Here is a 17908-nt window from a genome sequence, read left to right on the forward strand (position 1 = left end):
GTAACGCATTCCAGTGTTTCACCACCCTCCTAGTGAAAAAGTTTTTCCTAATATCCAACCTAAACCTCCCCCACTGCAACTTGAGACCATTACTTCTTGTCCTGTCATCTGCTATCACTGAGAATAGTCTAGATCCATCCTCTTTGGATCCACCTTTCAGGTAGTTAAAAGCAGCTATCAAATCCCCGCTCATTCTTCTCTTCTGTAGACTAAACAATCCTAGTTCCCTCAGCCTCTCCTCATAAGTCATGTGTTCCAGTCCCCTGATCATTTTTGTTGCCCTCCGCTGGACATTTTCCAATTTTTCCACATCCTTCTTGTAGTGTGGGGCCTAAAACTGGACGTAGTACTCCAGATGAGGCCTCACCAATGTCGAACAGAGGGGAATAATCACGTCCCTCGATCTGCTGGCAATGCCCCTACTTATACAGCCCAAAATGCCATTGACCTTCTTGGCAACAAGGGCACACTGTTGACTCATATCCAGCTTCTCGTCTACTGTCACCCCTAGGTCCTTCTCTGCAGAACTGCTGCCTAGTCTGTAGTGGTGCATTGGATTCTTCCATCCTAAGTGCAGGACTCTGCACTTGTCCTTGTTGAACCTCATCAGATTTCTTTTGGCCCAATCCTCCAATTTGTCTAGGTCCCTCTGTATCCTATCCCTACCCTCCAGCGTATCTACCACTCCTCCCAGTTTAGTGTCATCCGCAAACTTGCTGAGGGTGCAATCCACACCATCCTCCAGATCATTAATGAAGATATTGAACAAACCCGGCCCCAGGACCGACCCTTGGGGCACTCCGCTAGATACCGGCTGCCAACTAGACATGGAGCCATTGATCACTACCCGTTGAGCCTGACTATCTAGCCAACTTTCTACCCACCTTGTAGTGCATCCATCCAGCCCATACTTCTTTAACTTGCTGACAAGAATACTGTGGGAGACCGTGTCAAAAGCTTTGCTAAAGTCGAGGAATAACACGTCCACTGCTTTCCCTTCATCCACAGAACCAGTTATCTCATCATAGAAGGTAATTAGATTAGTCAGGCATGACTTTCCCTTGGTGAATCCACGCTGACTGTTCCTGATCACTTTCCTCTTGTCTAAGCGCTTCAGAATTGATTCCTTGAGGACATGCTCCATGATTTTTCCGGGGACTGAGGTGAGACTGACCGGCCTGTAGTTCCCAGGATCCTCCTTCTTCCCTTTTTTAAAGATGGGACTACATTAGCCTTTTTCCAATCTTCCGGGACTTCCCCCGATCGCCATGAGTTTTCAAAGATAATGGCCAATGGCTCTGCAATCACATCCTCCCATTCTTTTAGCACTCTTGGATGCAACGCATCCAGCCCCATGAACTTGTGCACATCCAGTTTTCTAAATAGTCCTGAACCACTTCTTCCTTCACAGAGGGTTGGCCACCTCCTCCCCATGCTGTGCTGCCCAGTGCAGTAGTCTGGGAGCTGACCTTGTTCGTGAAGACATAGGCAAAAAAAGCATTGAGTACATTAGCTTTTTCACATCCTCTGTCACTAGGTTGCCTCCCTCATTTAGTAAGGGGCCCACACTTTCCTTGGCTTTCTTCTTATTGCCAACATACTTGAAGAAACCCTTCTTGTTACTTTTAACATCCCTTGCTAGCTGCAACTCCAGGTGTGATTTAGCCTTCCTGATTCCATTCCTACATGCCCGAGCAATATTTATATACTCATCCCTGGTCATTTGTCCAATCTTCCACTTCTTGTAAGCCTCTTTTTTGTGTTTAAGATCAGCAAGGATTTCACTGTTAAGCCAAGCTGGTCGCCTGCCATATTTACTATTCTTTCTACACATCGGGATGGTTTGTCCCTGTAACCTCAATAAGGATTCTTTAAAATACAGCCAGCTCTCCTGGACTCCTTTCCCCCTCATGTTATTCTCCCAGGGGATCTTGCCCATCAGTTCCCTGAGGGAGTCAAAGTCTGCTTTTGTGAAGTCCAGGGTCCATATTCTGCTGCTTTCCTTTCTTCCTTGTGTCAGGATCCTGAACTCGACCATCTCATGGTTACTGCCTCCCAGGTTCCCATCCACTTTTGCTTCCCCTACTAATTCTTCCCAGTTTGTGAGCAGCAGGTCAAGAAGAGCTCCGCCCCTAGTTGGTTCCTCCAGCACTTGCACCAGGAAATTGTCCCCTACAGTTTCCAAAAACTTCCTGGATTGTCTGTGCACCGCTGTATTGCTCTCCTAGCAGATATCAGGATGATTGAAGTCGCCCATGAGAACCAGGGCATGTGATCTAGTAGCTTCTGCAACTTGCCAGAAGAAAGCCTCGTCCACCTCATCCCCCTGGTCCGGTGGTCTATAGCAGACTCCCACCACGACATCACCCTTGTTGCTCAGGCTTCTAAACTTAATCCGGAGACTCTCAGGTTTTTCTGCAGTTTCATACTTGAGCTCTGAGCAGTCATACTGCTCCCTTACATACAGTGCAACTCCCCCACCTTTTCTGGCCTCCCTGTCCTTCCTGAACAGTTTATACCCATCCATGACAGTACTCCAGTCATGCGACTTATCCCACCAAGTCTCCGTTATTCCAATCACATCATAATTCCCTGACTTTGCCAGGACCTCCAGTTCTCCCTGCTTGTTTCCCAGGCTTTGTGCAAGTTGATTGGAGATGACAAGGGGAAGGGGAATCCGAGGTTTCTGCCTGGGTAAGGTGGACAGAGGAATTTAGTGGTAATGTTAGAATAGAGGGAGAAGACCAGACATGTGCATGGGTCTTATGGAGGTCTATTATGTGCAGAGGGGCTTGGGTTAGGAAGAGCAATGCTGTGAACTAGGCAGGTGTCGGAGGTAGGCTCTCAGGCCTTTGATGTCAAGGCATGGTGCTTGAAAGGCTGCTCATGGCAATGTTGCCTCAGCTTGACTGTGGGAAGCTAAAGCAGGAACGTAGGGGGAGCCTTTAAAAGACAGAGGCACTGCAACTCAGGGTCTGGGATCCCCCCACCTCTTTGAATAGCACTGATTTCCCTAATACAGCCCTCTTCTCTACAAACAACCCTTTTGCCCCTAGGCTTTATGCACAGCCTTGCTTTCTTTTGCCCCATACATCCACATTCTGTTCCTGTCTCCCACATAGCCTCATTTACTATCTGCTTGGTTCTTTCAACACTATAAAGCAGCACTGTGGAAAAACAGGAGAGTTGCCAAGTGCTTGGAGGGCAAGGATGAGTGAATGAAGATGTGAAGGGGCACAAGGGAAAGGTCAGCAGGTCTCTGATATGTTGCGAAGTAGAGAAGAGGATGTCCAGGGTCGTGGGTTAAGTGGGGATATGAGCATGATACTGCATTCAAAGGATTTGAGGTGGGTTTTTTTGCATTTGTGTTGTGATGGAAATAAGGTGGCTATCCTGCTTCCATGCTTACCTCTCAGGGTCTGGGACTGTGATTTGTCAAGTAGTTTACAGTGAAAGAGATGAGCTGGCACTGGATCTGTGGCATTATGTAGCCAGGTTTGATGGTGCAGACTAGAACATGGATATCTTATTGGTAACCAGATTATGAACGACAGAATTCCTCTGCCCACTGACATTGAACTGCATAAGCTGAAGCTCTTGGGCTTGATTGTGCTCTGACACCTCATTGTAAAGACATTAGAGTTATACCATTGAAGTGGGCATAATCCTAACCCTAAAACTGGTCTGAGAGCAGAATCAGAGTGTGCTGGTATGTGCCTTTTCATTAGCTCTAAATGAGAACTCCAGATCCATCTAAGTAGAAACGCAAGCTGATGTGTAATGGATTTATTAAGTGTTGGTCTACTGCTGGACCAGATACCTTGGATGAGAGAGGTTTGCTTGACACTCCCTAGCATTATGTTGGTGTCATGATGTGGGAGGAGTCAGAGGTTGCAAATCATCTTCTTTTAGTGCAGAAAGGGGACACAGAGGTATTTTAGGCTTTGAATTACGTAACTAACATGAAGATGGGAGGTCGTGGTCTTGTCACCAAACAGAGGGAGGAAAAAGCTCTTCTCTCTGCTAGTAGCAGTTTTGAGGGATTTTGCAGCCCTCACCCCCACCCACACATTGTGGTGGTATAGCCTGTAAAAAAACAAAAAAATTCCATACTCCATTGGATGGAAGAGTAACACTTAAAGCTGACTTACTGGCCCATCTCCCACTGGTGACGGTGGTGGGAAGTAACTGTAGCTGCCATTGCTGCTAAGGGATAGCGGAGAAGAGTAGATGGTTTTTCAAAGACTCTCCTGTCAATCCAAGCACATTCTCATGCTGCTGCCAGCAACGAAAGCCCTTGTTTCTGTCAGTGTTGTTTTGGGAAGGAGAAACCTGATGGAAGACTTCTTGTCTGCGGACAAGGGGCATATGCCAGTATTCACACAGCTGGCTCTATGAGATGTTTGCCGCCATTGATCATGGGATTCTGCTGTCTCACTATATAGATTTAACAGAGGTGTTGAGAGGGTGATAATAGGCTGCTCCTCTGCCTGTCTGCAAAGCCCTTACCTGTGAAGTTAATCAGGGATCCATCCTCTCTCCAGTTTCTTCAGTTTGTATGGAGCCATTTGGAGAGATAGTGAGATGACACAGACTGAAATGCCAGCAGTATGTGGACAACGTAATGCATTACATCTAATTCCAGCTGCCCCAGCTCTGCTGGTGCCCAAGGAACATACAAACTTGAATGAAGGGTAGCTGACTGAAGCCAAACCCAGGCAAAAAGAAAGTGATGTTGGTGAGGAGAGGGAAGCGCTTCAAAGAACTCTCCGCCCCTATAATGGCCTTAAAGCTTTCTTCCCTCAGATGATCAAGATGGTCTGTAGACTTGGGGTCCTTTTAGTCTCCTCACTCCATGTACAGGTAGTTATGATGGCAAAAAAATGCCTTTTCTATGTACAATTAGCTAGGACATTCTTCCCCGTCCTGATGGATTCATACTTGGTCACAGTAATCTATGCATTGGTGACTTCCAGGTTTAATTAGGAATGAAACTTTAGACCTTAGAAAGGTTCAGCTGGTTTGGAATACAGCCTGTCTGTGTAGCAACACAGGGTGTTGTCTGTCATTCTACTCCTTTACACTGGCTTCTCTTTTAATATTAAGTGAAATGGAAGATTTCAGTACTGATAACTTATTGGAAAAGGTACAGAGAAAAGCAACAAAAATGATTAAGGGTATGGGACGATTCCATCTGAGTAGAGAGTAAAAAGACTGGAACTTTTCAACTTGGAAAAGAGAAAACTAAGAGGGGATATGATAGAGGTCTATGAAATCATGAATGGTTTGGAGATAGTGAATAAGGAAGTGTTATTTACTAGGTTCAAGGAATTCAGTAAATCACAGAGTCTGTTTGTCTTTTATGGTACTGAGAGTAAAAGACAGGCAATTACATCATAGTGCCTAAGTGAGTTAGGCTTTGTACAGAGGAATGTTACAAAGAAACTAGGGCTGTCGATAAATCACAGTTAACTCATGTGATTAACTAAAAAAAATTAATCGTGATAAAAAATAATCATGATTAATCACAGTTTTTATTGCACTGTTAAATAATAGAATACCAATTGCAATTTATTAAAGGGGAGAGAAAAGAATAGCAAAGAGAAAATGCAGCTTCTGTCTCTGATGTTGATTTTCACTTGCATCCTCATTACTGAAAAAAACAGATGCAGCACATGGTCTAATCAACCACTCTGAGACCTGGCAAACTTTACTAGCATTGAAGTGTTTAGGATATTGTTTTTAGTTGCCTTTTTGGTCATGACTCATACCAGTGTTACAGAATATGCAGTCTTCAATGGGTGAGCCAGACTCTCATTAGACAAAAGAAAAAGGAGAGGGATATAAGAGAAGAAATAAATGGGGAAGGAAAAGAACACACACAGGTGTTTCAAAGGGGGGAGGGATAGCTCAGTGGTTTGAGCATTGGCCTGCTAAACCCAGGGTTGTGAGTTCAATCCTTGAGGGGGCCATTTAGGGATCTGGGACAAAAATTGGGGATTGGTCTTGCTTTGAGTAGGGGGTTGGACTAGATGACCTCCAGAGGTCCCTTCCAACCCTGATATTCTATGATTCTAATGTGTCACACTCACACACACAAAGTCTCACATCTCTAGTAGTATTCAGGATTTAGCCAAAGCTGGTGGAGGTGGCAATGTCATCTGGCTCCATCTCTCTGGCCGGGTCTGGTCAGGGCATCTTTCAGGATTATGATGAAGGAGATCTGGATTCCCAGGAGACTGTTGGTGTGGCAACCATTATGGTGAAGCTTGCTCCTTTCTCTTCTCTTGCCTTTCCATCAGCCAGCATCGTGTTAACCTCCATCTGTTCATCTATATTAATTTTGTTTAAGGGAGTGGTAGGCAGAATGGTTCATCCTCTCATTATTTTGTCCTCCAATAAAACCACTTTTCAACATACCGATTTTGGTTCATTAATTTTTGGTCTCACACTGTTCTTGTTTACCAGCTATTACCTTTACTCAGTCCTTGAATTATATCTGTCGGCCTTTTTGTTTGTACTAATACAGTCTTTCTCTCTCCCTTTTGGAACTTTTCTCATCATTGTTTATTATTATAGGCTATTCTCGCACTTTATGAATGTTCACACACTTTTTATAGTTGAGCTCACGATTAGGGTAAGTTTTTAAACCCAGTTATCACAGCAGATGGGACCCATAGAACCACCCAAGACCAGTAGGTTGGGCTGCAACCTGGGTGTTCACATCCACAACTTCCCTGACTGCAATGAAGATCCCTGGTCCTCTCTCATGTGATCAGTTTGTATACAGTCCTGTGGCTTGCCCCTGCATCGGCTCCTTTGGTCTCTCTGCAGGCAATGAATCATAGGACTGGGTCAAACCTGGTGGCTTTGCAACCTTCAGCTTCTCTCCCCACCTTGGAGTCATCCAGCACCTCCAGTTCCTCACGTTCATCTCAGGAATGGAGATCTGAGCAGGGTTCTCTGGCTGAAAAAAACTAGATTGATTCCTCCTCATTGCTTCCAAGCTTTCAGGCTCCTCTTCACAAAAGGAGCCTGAACACTTATAGAAGTATCCAGACAAAAAAAGAGTCAAGCAACCAGATAGATCTTTGTAGATCATATGTTGGAAACATGGAGTAGACGAAGTCAAGACATTAAGATCGACAGCTACTTATGGAACTTTGAAATAATGGAAGAAGAGATGGAGTAATTGAGGACTGGAGTAGAGTGAAAATCTCTCTTTAGGATGGCAAAAACAGCATACTTAAATACAGAGGGGATGGGATGAAACTGATAAGTTGGTGTGTTTGAGGATAAGTTTAGAGACATCAGAGTTGAACACAAGGATAAAAGAGGACAAAATCAGAGTATGGATACGGTGGAGAAAGTAAAAACAGACCTATAAATATTGTGGTATTATAAGGTGCTAGTAAATTGTCACTAGACTAATGGGGATGGAGGGAAAATTGTATTTGATTAGAATCTTGTTAAAGAGTATTATTTTTTTTTCTTTTTCTCTAGTGATGCTATTGCTGAGATTAGAGCTGTTTGTATTGAGGAAATTGGAGTGTGGATGAAAATGTACAGTGATGCCTTCCTGAATGATAGTTATTTAAAATATGTCGGTTGGACACTACATGACAGGGTAAGTAATATTTTCCAGAGTATGACACCAGGAAAAGTAAATGTTTTCTTTTCCTGTTCAATATATCACCTTTTGATTTTTCTTCCTTTCATTTATTTCTTGACTGATATATTTCTGTAGTCATCATCTTTTGTATAGCTTAAAACCAGCAATGTTAGATGTCCAGGTCTAGGCTGGTAATCCAGTTGATTGCTTCAGGTGACATGGAGTGGATGACAGAGAAACTACTAAAATATGATTGTTTGGGACGTTGGCTGACACGATGTCGCATAGTTTGAAGTTCATTTCCATACTCACAAAAAGGTTTGGATCTCAGTTTCCATTTATGGAGGCGGTTAGTTGCCTCTGATTTTCATGGGGGAAAAACCCTGAGTCTTTGAGCTCTTGCACTGCAAGCCAAAAAGTTTTTCTGGATTTAAGTCAGAGTCTTCAGATATTATTTAGGTCTTCCTGTATTGGGAGATCCTTGTTCCCTCAAATATGATGGGACCCCTGCAGGAGTCCTGTGTTGCAACAAATTTGGGGTGAGTGCATGTACACCAGTACAGGAAGCTACGGTTGTGGCTTTGATTTTTACTATGCCTGTAATGATATGCATGACTGTGTTAAGTTGAGAGTTGACAAGTGATGTGAGGGAGCTATGTGCCCAGATGGGTGAGCAGTATTCTGCAGTATAGTTGACAAGGGCTACTGCAGAGGTCCGTAGAATTTTTTGCATCAGCTCCCCAGGTCATTCCTGCCCATTTTTGGATAAGATTTATACGCATCTTTATTTTATCACGGATATTTTTCAGGTATAGTGCTTTTTGAGATTTTGGTCTATGGTTACACCAAAATATTTTGGGATAGGATCGTATCTTATCTACTGGCCACAGAAGTCCAAGTACAATTCTGGTCTACTGTTTGATTGTTTAGATTAAATGCTGATACAACTACCTTAGTGGGGTTTGGTTTTAGTCAGAGCAATGTCATCAGCACAGACAAATTTCTGTGATGATGTTTGAGGAAGGTTGCTCATATAGATATTAAACAGAATTGGTGATAGGGCTGATCCTTGTGGTAGACTATCATTGACAGTGCATGGCCTGCTGACCTGGTCACCAAGGAAAACATGAAATCTGTGATTGGTCAGAACTTCTCAGAAGAATTTTATCATTGCATTGCATGGAATAACTTTGCTGGCTTTTAGAAGGAGGCAATAATATCCCTCATACCATATTGTATGCCTCAAATAAGTCTAAGAAAGCCGCCTCAGTTGTGAGTTTTCACTGGAATTCCACCTTTGTGTGGTGTTAAGGCTAATACTTGGTTAGTACAGCTGCAGCCTGGTTATATACCTGCTTGTTTGGTTGGTAGCATTGCTTTTACAGGCAGTATGATCCTTGCCAGTAATAGTCCCTCCATAAGCTTGTATGACATGCAGAGGAGTGAGATAGGCTGGTACTGTAAAGGATTACCGGTTAGCTTCCCAGGTTTGGCAGCCTCGCACCGGATTCTCAGGACAAACCCTGAGGAATGGATATTGGAGAACAGTATTGCCAGCCATTTTTTGTACTTAGCTCTGAGATTTTTAACACATTCTGGCAAAACACCATCAGGTCCTGCAGCATTCCCAGCTTTCATGAGTGAAAAGGTCTTATTGACCTCCTCAACAGTGAAGGGCAGTGGTAGCAGGGCAGAGGCAAGTGGTAAAATGACTATTTGCCAGAGTATTCTGCGCACATTGCGCTCAATAAACTTGTCCTGTGGTGCTTTTTATGTGCATAAGAAGTATTCCTGCAGTCACATCAACTGAGACTTTAGTATTTCACTGTTTTACTGGCTTTGCAGGCCCATGCTGGTGCAATAATATCCAAGCTTAGCAACTGGAGTGAGTAAAGTACAGAGCTTCAACCATTTCAGTCCATCCTTGGCGGTGCACTAACTTCAGTGACTCTAGTAAGGATTCAGAGTAACAGCCGTGTTAGTCTGTATTCGCAAAAAGAAAAGGAGTACTTGTGGCACCTTAGAGACTAACCAATTAGCTGTAGCTCACGAAAGCTCATGCTCAAATAAATTGGTTAGTCTCTAAGGTGCCACAAGTACTCCTTTTCTTCTAGTAAGGATGTTGAATATTTACATAAGCAAACACTTGGCACTCCTTTCTGTTTTCTTCATTCCACAATAAGGTATATCCTTTTCAATGGCCATAAGGGATGTTTTTTCTTATGCCTATTTAGATGATTTGGATGAAACAATCAAAATTTTCAGGTGTTGTTGGAATCACATAGATGGTAGATTCAGTTGTCACAGTGAATCCCGGACAGTTTGCCTTTTGCAACTCCCATTGCAATTTAGGCAATGACATGATTACTGGGAGTCCAATCCCAATATGGATTATCACCAGTCGATGCTGACTGCATGGAAAGTTGCCAAGAATATTTTTGGAGGGATTCTGACAGATTCTGAACTAGTCTTTGGTGAGGAAACCTAGTAGATCTAGGTTGGTTGGTTTCAGTGGGTTCCAATGGGAAGAATGAGAAGTGTCTCTCTCTGTCTTTCACACTGAAAAGGAGCTAGATGTCTTCATTTGATGACTGTTCCAGAAGTGCCTTGCCTGCAGTATCATTACTAACATAGCCCCCACAGTGCGTGGTGGCTATTGAAATCACCAACATATATAACCAGGTGATAGGCTGTAGGTAATGGGGGAGAAGGCTCGTCAACATTCTGTGATTTATACACATTAACTACTGTTATATTGTTGATTCTTATTGAGATGGTAAAGATTCCAGAGTTGCCCCTGGCATCTGTTTTGTCATAATCCTTAATGTCCTGCTTGCATATATAGCAAGACCAAGTTTTGGGTGATGGGAGAGGTGACGAGATTGTAGCTGGCAATATGACAGCGTGATTCTTGGATGTCATCTTTGATATGGGTTTCTTGCAGAGTAATATCTTTGGCTATGTCTACACTACAGACCTTATAGCAGCACAGCTGTACCGCTGCAGCTGCACTGCTGTAAGGTCTCCTGTGTAGCTGCTCTATGCCGGTGGGAGAAAGAACTCCTGCTAGCATAATTCAGTCACCCCCACTGAGCGTCGTCGGTAGGTATGTTGGCAGGAGACACTCTCCCGGTGACATAGCACTGTCCACACTAGCGCTTTTGTCAGTGAAACTTTTATCAGTCGGGGTGTTTTTTTTTTCATACCCTTGACTGACAAAATTGCTAGTGCTGACATAGCCTTTGATCATGCATTGCATACATATTGCAAGCTAGGTAGTTACTATTAGATTGGGATGCACCTTCAACATTCAACTGGCAAATTTGAAAGGCTGAGGCTTATGATTCTCTTAGAGTGGCTCTGGAAGGAGTCACTTTTTGCAGGATAACTATTTCCTTTGATCAATCCAGGGTTTTGCTGAGTGACATTTGGATGCTGATTTGATAATCTTGGTTATATCTAAGTATGTGACAGGGCAAACCATGAGAAGGTTGTCATCACCTGCACATATCAGTAGTTGAATTAAATAACTGCGTGCTAGCTGATGTCTGAATTTTTTGATGAGTTCTATCTTCACTGGAGTGTTTATCAGCTGTTCCCTTCCATATTGCTTTTCCTCTGGTCATGGGAAAGGGGACTGGTCTTCCAGGGACACCTCTGAGAATACTTGCTATCTGGAATGGTATGGACGGAGAGACTTAAATAGCGTTTTGACTTTATTACATGCTTCATTAGTCTTTCAGTCAGCTGGCAATTGAGAGGAATAACCTGGGCCTCCAAGTCATCTTTACTCAACAGGAGGAGACAGTGATCTCTGGTATCCTCCAATCTAGAGAGAGGAAAAGGAAAGCTTCCTATATATCCTGGGAATAGACCATTTACTGGAAGCCAATAAGAAAGCAGCTAAAGGTTTCATTGAAGAGGGCAAGCTTGTTTCTCAACATTTCCTGAAAGCAACCTATAATGCTTCCAATGAAACAGCTAGATCTTAGGCTACAAACATCACATTTTGGAGCTACTCCTGGCTGTTCTTGTCAGGTATCTGTGGGTGCCCGGATAAGAACTGAAGTCCTTTTCTTAGAAAGACAGCAAGAGAGAAGGTGTGTTCACTCACAAAGTGGATGAACCCTTGCAATAGTTTAAATGAGACTAAGTTTCATAGACTTTACGGTCAGAAGAGGCCATTATCATCATCTAGTCTGACCTCCTGCACATTGCAGGCCATAGAACCTTGCCCTCCCACTCCTCTGATGTGACCTCTGGCTGAGTCCCTGAAGTCGTCAAATCATGATTTGAAGATTTCAGATTACAGAGAATCCAGCATTTACTCTAGTTTAAACCTGCAAATGATCCGTGCCCCATGCTGCAGAGGAAGGTGAAAAACCTGCAGAGTCTCTGCCAATCTGACCTGGGAAAAAATTCCTTCTCAACTCCAAATATGGCAGTCAGTTGGACCCTAAGCACATCAGCAAGAACCACCAGCCAGACACCTTTGGGAAAGAATTCTCGGTAATAACTCAGATTCTTTCCCATCTTGTGTCCCATCGTTGGTTATTTGGGATATTTGCTACTAGGGTGGATTTCATTTAAATCATGATTTAAATCACTAGTCAGGAAGACTTGATTTAATCATGGATTTCTACATAAAAGTGCATTCTTGTTGGTGGTTATAACCTTAATACATATTTTTCACAACGCAGAGATAGATGTAGCGTTCATTTTTAGAAGGTACACATGATACATTTTTGAAGTGATTTATTTTGAAAACTTTTCAGATTAGTTTTACAGCTATATCAGAAAATGAATGATTGTTTGGTTATTTCATTTACCAAAGGTAATTGAAGCAGATATTTATGAAGTCATTGGGAGGCGAACTATCTCCAGTTCAACAGGTTAATCACTAATATTTGGAGGATTTTCTTGCTATGCTGTATTAGGAGGAGAACATCACCAGACAGACATTTAAATTGTTTTAACTAAAACAACAACGTTATGTATTCTGGATTTTTTTCTTCAACAACAAACATGTAATATTTTAACAAAACAAGCGTATGAATTTTTGAATTATTTAAACATTCAATTTTTTTAAAATCAGGTTTGTTTTTGTTAAAATTGTTTTTAACTAAAATAGTTAAATGAAATATTTAAAAAAACAAAAAACAAAAATTAAATCAACTATGTCAGCCAGGTCAACATGAGAAGCTTAAAATATTGGCTTCTGCAGCTAACTCACTCGTCTTCACCTTCATTTTCCTGTTTGTTCATCATCTGGAAAAGAAAAACAAGCTTTCCTGCTTTTTCAGGTCCCAAACGATTTCTCAATTTGGAATGAATTAGTCCAAAGGAAGAAAATATTCTTTCTACACCGTCAGAAGCAGCTACTGCTGTTAAAAGTGAGATTATCACTTCAACAGTCTCTGAATCCAAGTGCTTAAGTGACTTCCACCAGTTCGCTGGTGTGACTTTCTTTAAAACATCATCAGCAAACACATATTTCTTGAATTGAGCAGGGGGCCCTGCTTTGGGCAGGGGGTTGGACTAGATGACCTCCTGAGGTCCCTTCCAACCCTGATATTCTATACTATGATTCTATGAATGGGTCACCCTTAGCTCTGAAGTTTATTATAGTTGGCATTACGGAGGGATGGTTGCTGGGTGTCCATGTCATAACCAACTCCTCTTCTTCAGCAGTTAAGGTTTAACCTTTGTACCAAATATTGAGAATATTTGCAAGAAAATGAGCTGGAGATAATGCTTGTCCCATTCGTTCTTTTAATTATTGTAATTTAACTCTGTCATTGCTTATTTCTCTTTTTGAGATCTCACTCAGTTCCTCCCAAATTTCAACAGCGCCAGCAATAAAACGGCCATTTCCCTGCATTTTGTTCAAGGCTACAGAAACAGGCTTCAGGGTACTCAGCATGTGTTCAACATTTCTCTTAAGCTCAATGTTGAGAACTTTGGCTGTGACAGTGCCATCTGTTTTTTTCACGATTTTGTTCATAAACTGTCATCAGATTAGGCCAGTTCTTGATACAGTGCTCAAAACAGTCCACTACTGAGTTCCATCGCACGTCTTGTGGGAGAGTTAGCTTGGTTCCTCCCACTTTTTTCAGAGCAGCTGCTGCAAAGTGGTTGTTATGGAAGTATTTTGCAATTTCAACAGCATTAGCCTTTATTACTGGAACACTGAAGTCTTTGGCTAGGAGGTGCATCAAATGAGGACTGCAACCATATGTTATTAGCTTGGGACTCTCTTCTAAATAATTTCTTCTCATCTTGATTACATTTGCAGCATAGTCTGTGACCAAGCTGCATACTAGACATTTGAATTTTTTTTCATAGTTTGTTCTAGCTTTTCCTGCTACTTCTTGTAAGTATTCTGCTGTGTGTGCATTTCCTGATGTATCAATTGTTTCTGTAAGGAAGACATTCCCTTCTTCTGTTGTCACACAAGCACATACAACAGGATCATTGTGGACATTGCTCCACCCATCAAGACTCAGGTTAACAATTTCACCCCCTAAACCTTTTGCATGCTGCTCAATTTCTCTTTCATGCACATTATCCAGCAATTTGCTGCAACATCTGCTCTGTTGGGTGGACTGCATCTTGGTCTTAATGACTGAACCATGTTAATGAAGTGTGGGTTCTCAATCATACGGAAAGTAGAGTTTCTTGCAGAAACAAACCAGGCAATTTTTTCATCAATTACCTCTTTTTGTCATCTGCTGGTTCTTATCACAAACGTATCTGTGGTTGTTTCTGGATGATGGAGATTTTTTTATCTTTTTGCTACAGGTGATATACTGTGGCTATGTGACATACATGATATGACTGACACACTATCATTGGCAGATAACTCTGAAACTATAGAAAATGATGGTGATCTTCAAGATGGATAGTCTTCAGAATTCTGTATTTTGAGGATGGATTCTTCTAAACAAAATAAGTCAGTGCAGTTATTCAATTATTATTACCATACTACTCAATTAGTATTACTCATTGCATTCACTGACACTCAGTACTACTTTAAAGGTGAAATTGTAAAAGGAAGATCTGCCTATTTCAGCTGTTTATTTTTTAATCACAACTGTATCTAAAATCATAGTACCATAGAGTAACAACTATATTTTTTGCTCAAACATGAGAATTCCAGACTCGTCCAGAAGGAAGACAGGCAGTCCTTAAGCAAGAAGTATGAAATAAAAAAGTTTACCAACCTGAAGATCCTGCATGTTCAGACATGTTCCTTTCATCATCTTCAAGGCAGCTTCCTCCTGAGAAAAAAACACTTCTCATGATGTTGTTTCATTTGGGAAACCAGACCTTGCACTTCTTTGTTGCACTGTTTGCATTTTGCATGCATGCCTGTCTTACCCACGGGTAGAGGAACTTCATTAAAATATTCCCAAACTGAGTCTCTCTTACGGCTTGCTGCCATTATAGGTTTTCCCTTCTAGTGGGAGAATGATATGGTAGATCTCAAATCAATGAAGGCTTCAATGAGAAAGACCTCAAGACTTCTGGAATATGCTGCTCAAACAGTTTCACTTCTGTTTCTACTGTCTATCCCTCCCTTCTCACATTTTTCTCCAGACTTTTTCTCCTTGTCCAGATCTATTCCGCCCCCAACAATCTTCTATTCATTGAACTTTTTGAAACTTTTCACTTTTAGAGCAAGGTAAGGATTCACTCTGTGTACACAAATTTGCAGAGGGACAATAGGGTTGAGGTCTGTTTTTCTCACCTCTATATATTATTTATTTAAAAACATTTTTCCTGTTCACAAGGGTGTTATCTCTGGAGACACAAATCCACAGTTTGAGAATGGCAAAAGTAAGCATCTCTGATGGTTTCTTCTAGACTGAGCACTGAGTCCTATTGGGTAGTGTGACAAAGTTCCTACTCTACCTTGGTGGGTCTTGTGCTTATTGGTGGATTTGCTCGCCTTGGAGCTTCACGGCAGCCCTCAGCTTGGCCATTTTTCTGAATCCACAGTCCAGGTCGACAACTCCTGTGTCTGTCCAGGAGTTGGGAGGATTTGCGGGGGACCCGGGCCCACCCTCTACTCTGGGTTCCAGCCCAGGGCCCTGTGGAATGCAGCTGTCTAGAGTGCCTCCTGGAACAGCTGTGCGACAGCTACAACTCCCTGGGCTACTTCCCCATGTCCTCCTCCCAACACTTTCTTTATCCTCACCATAAGACCTTCCTCCTGGTGTCTGATAATGCTTGTGCACCTCAGTCCTCCAACATTCCGTGTTCTCACTCTCAGTTCCAAGTGCCTCTTGCTCCCAGCTCCTCACACGCACACCACAAACTGAAGTGAGCTCCTTTTTAAAACCCAGGTGCCCTGATTAGCCTGCATTAATTGATTCTAGCAGTTTTTTGATTGGCTGCAGGTGTTCGAATCATTCTGTCTTAATTCTCTCCAGAAGGTTCCTGATTGTTCTGGAACCTTCGCTGTTACCTTACCCAGGGAAAAGGGACCTACTTTGCCTGGGGCTAATATATCTGCCTTCTATTACTCTCCTATAGCCATCTGGCCTGACCCTGTCACAGTAGATAGAAAGATTAACCTAAATAATCTATACAGAAGCCTCTGGAGCCCCATAAATTTGAGTCCCTAATCCATGAACTATTGGAACTTATTTACAAAACTTTTCTTAAACATTACATGAATATATTGTCTCATACTATAGAATTAGAATTTATAATCCCTATTCCATGATGAGATATCTTTGAGCTATAATGTATCTTCATTAAAACTATCTTTAGATAGGTTTTTTTCCCAAAAATGCATTTTATAAAAAAAAAAAAATTAAATAAAAAAAAATACGATTTTTAAATTTTTTTTTAAATTGATTTTTATCCACCCTGTTTGCTATTAGCAGTTGCAGATTGGCTACATGCCACTTAGGCAGTCTCATCATACCATCCCGTTCATAAACTTATCAAGCTCAGTCTTGAAGCCAGTTAAGTTTTTTGCCTCCACTGCTCCCTTTGGAATGCTGTTCCAGAACTCCATTCCTCTGATGGACAGCAACCTTTGTCTAATTTGAAGCCTGAACTTGTTTATGGCTAGTTTATATCCATTTGTTCTTGTCAACATTGGTGCTTAACTTAAATAACTCCTCTCCCTCCCTGATATTTATCCCTGTGGTGTATTTATAGAGAGCAGTCATATCTGCCCTCGGCCTTCATTTGGTTAGCTATACAAGCCAAGCTTTTCGAGTCTTCTCTCATAAGGTAGGTTTTGCATTCCTCTGATCAACATAGTAGCCCATCTCTTCACTTGTTGCAGTTTGAACTCATCTTTCTCAAACGTAGAAGACCAGAACTGCACACAGCATTCCAGATCAAGTCTCACTAGTGCCTTGTATAATGGCACTAATGCTTCCCTATCTCTACTGGAAATACCTCACCTGATGCATCCTAGGATTGCATTAGCCTTTTTCACGGCCACATCACATTGGTGGCTCATAGTCATCATGTGATCAACCAATACAGAGTGTCTTACTCCTCCTCTGTCACTTCCAGCTATATGTCGCCAGTTTATAGCAAAAATTCTTGTTAGTCTCTCAGTGCATGACCTTGCACTTTGCACTATTAAATTTCATCCCATTTCTATCACTCCAGTTTTCATGGTCATCCAGATCTTCTTGAATGATTTTCCAGTCCTCCTCCATATTAGCAATACCTCCCAACTTTGTGTCATCCACAGTTTTTTTCAGCACACCCTTGCTTTTTGTACCAAAGTCATTAATAAAAATGTTAAATAAGATTGGTCCCAAGACCAATCCCTGAGGAACTCCACTAGATACCTCCCTCAGCCTTGACAGTTCACCTTTCAATATGACTTGTTGTAGTCTCCCCTTTAACCAGTTCCTTATCCACCCTTCAATTCTCATATTAATCCTCATCTTTTCCAATTTAACTAATAATTCTCCATGTGGAACTGTATCAGATGCTTTACTGAAATCAGGTAGATTAGATCTACTGCATTTCCTTTGTCTTAAAAAATCAGTTATCTTCTCAAAGAAAGAGATCAGGTTGGTCTGGCATGATCTACTTTTTGTAAAATCATGTTGTATTTTATCCCAGTTATCATCATTCCTCTATTTTCTTAACTACTTTCTCTTTCAAAATTTGTTCCAAGACCTTACATACAAATGAGGTCAAACTAACAGGCCTGTAGTTACCATGACGTTAAAACATTGTGCTCAGCTTTTAAAAAGGAATACTCCTTGTCCTCAAGCTCCTGTTAAAAAAGGCAATGCAATGTTCCCATGTCAA

The 17908-nt window shown here is 41.9% G+C and overlaps 1 protein-coding gene across 11 annotated transcripts in view; it reads left to right on the forward strand.

The window, feature by feature from the left end:
- The window catches only part of STAG1 (STAG1 cohesin complex component), a 380321-nt gene that overhangs the window by 174759 nt on the left and 187654 nt on the right, over positions 1-17908 (forward strand). For all 11 annotated transcript variants that reach the window (XM_073360216.2, XM_073360219.2, XM_073360217.2 and 8 more), the window contains one exon: positions 7504-7627. In XM_073360216.2, coding sequence (XP_073216317.1) covers positions 7504-7627 — 124 coding nt within the window. The remainder of the gene's footprint in view (positions 1-7503; positions 7628-17908) is intronic.

Source organism: Lepidochelys kempii, chromosome 9 (assembly GCF_965140285.1).
Source record: "Lepidochelys kempii isolate rLepKem1 chromosome 9, rLepKem1.hap1, whole genome shotgun sequence".
Taxonomy (NCBI): Eukaryota; Metazoa; Chordata; order Testudines; family Cheloniidae; genus Lepidochelys; species Lepidochelys kempii.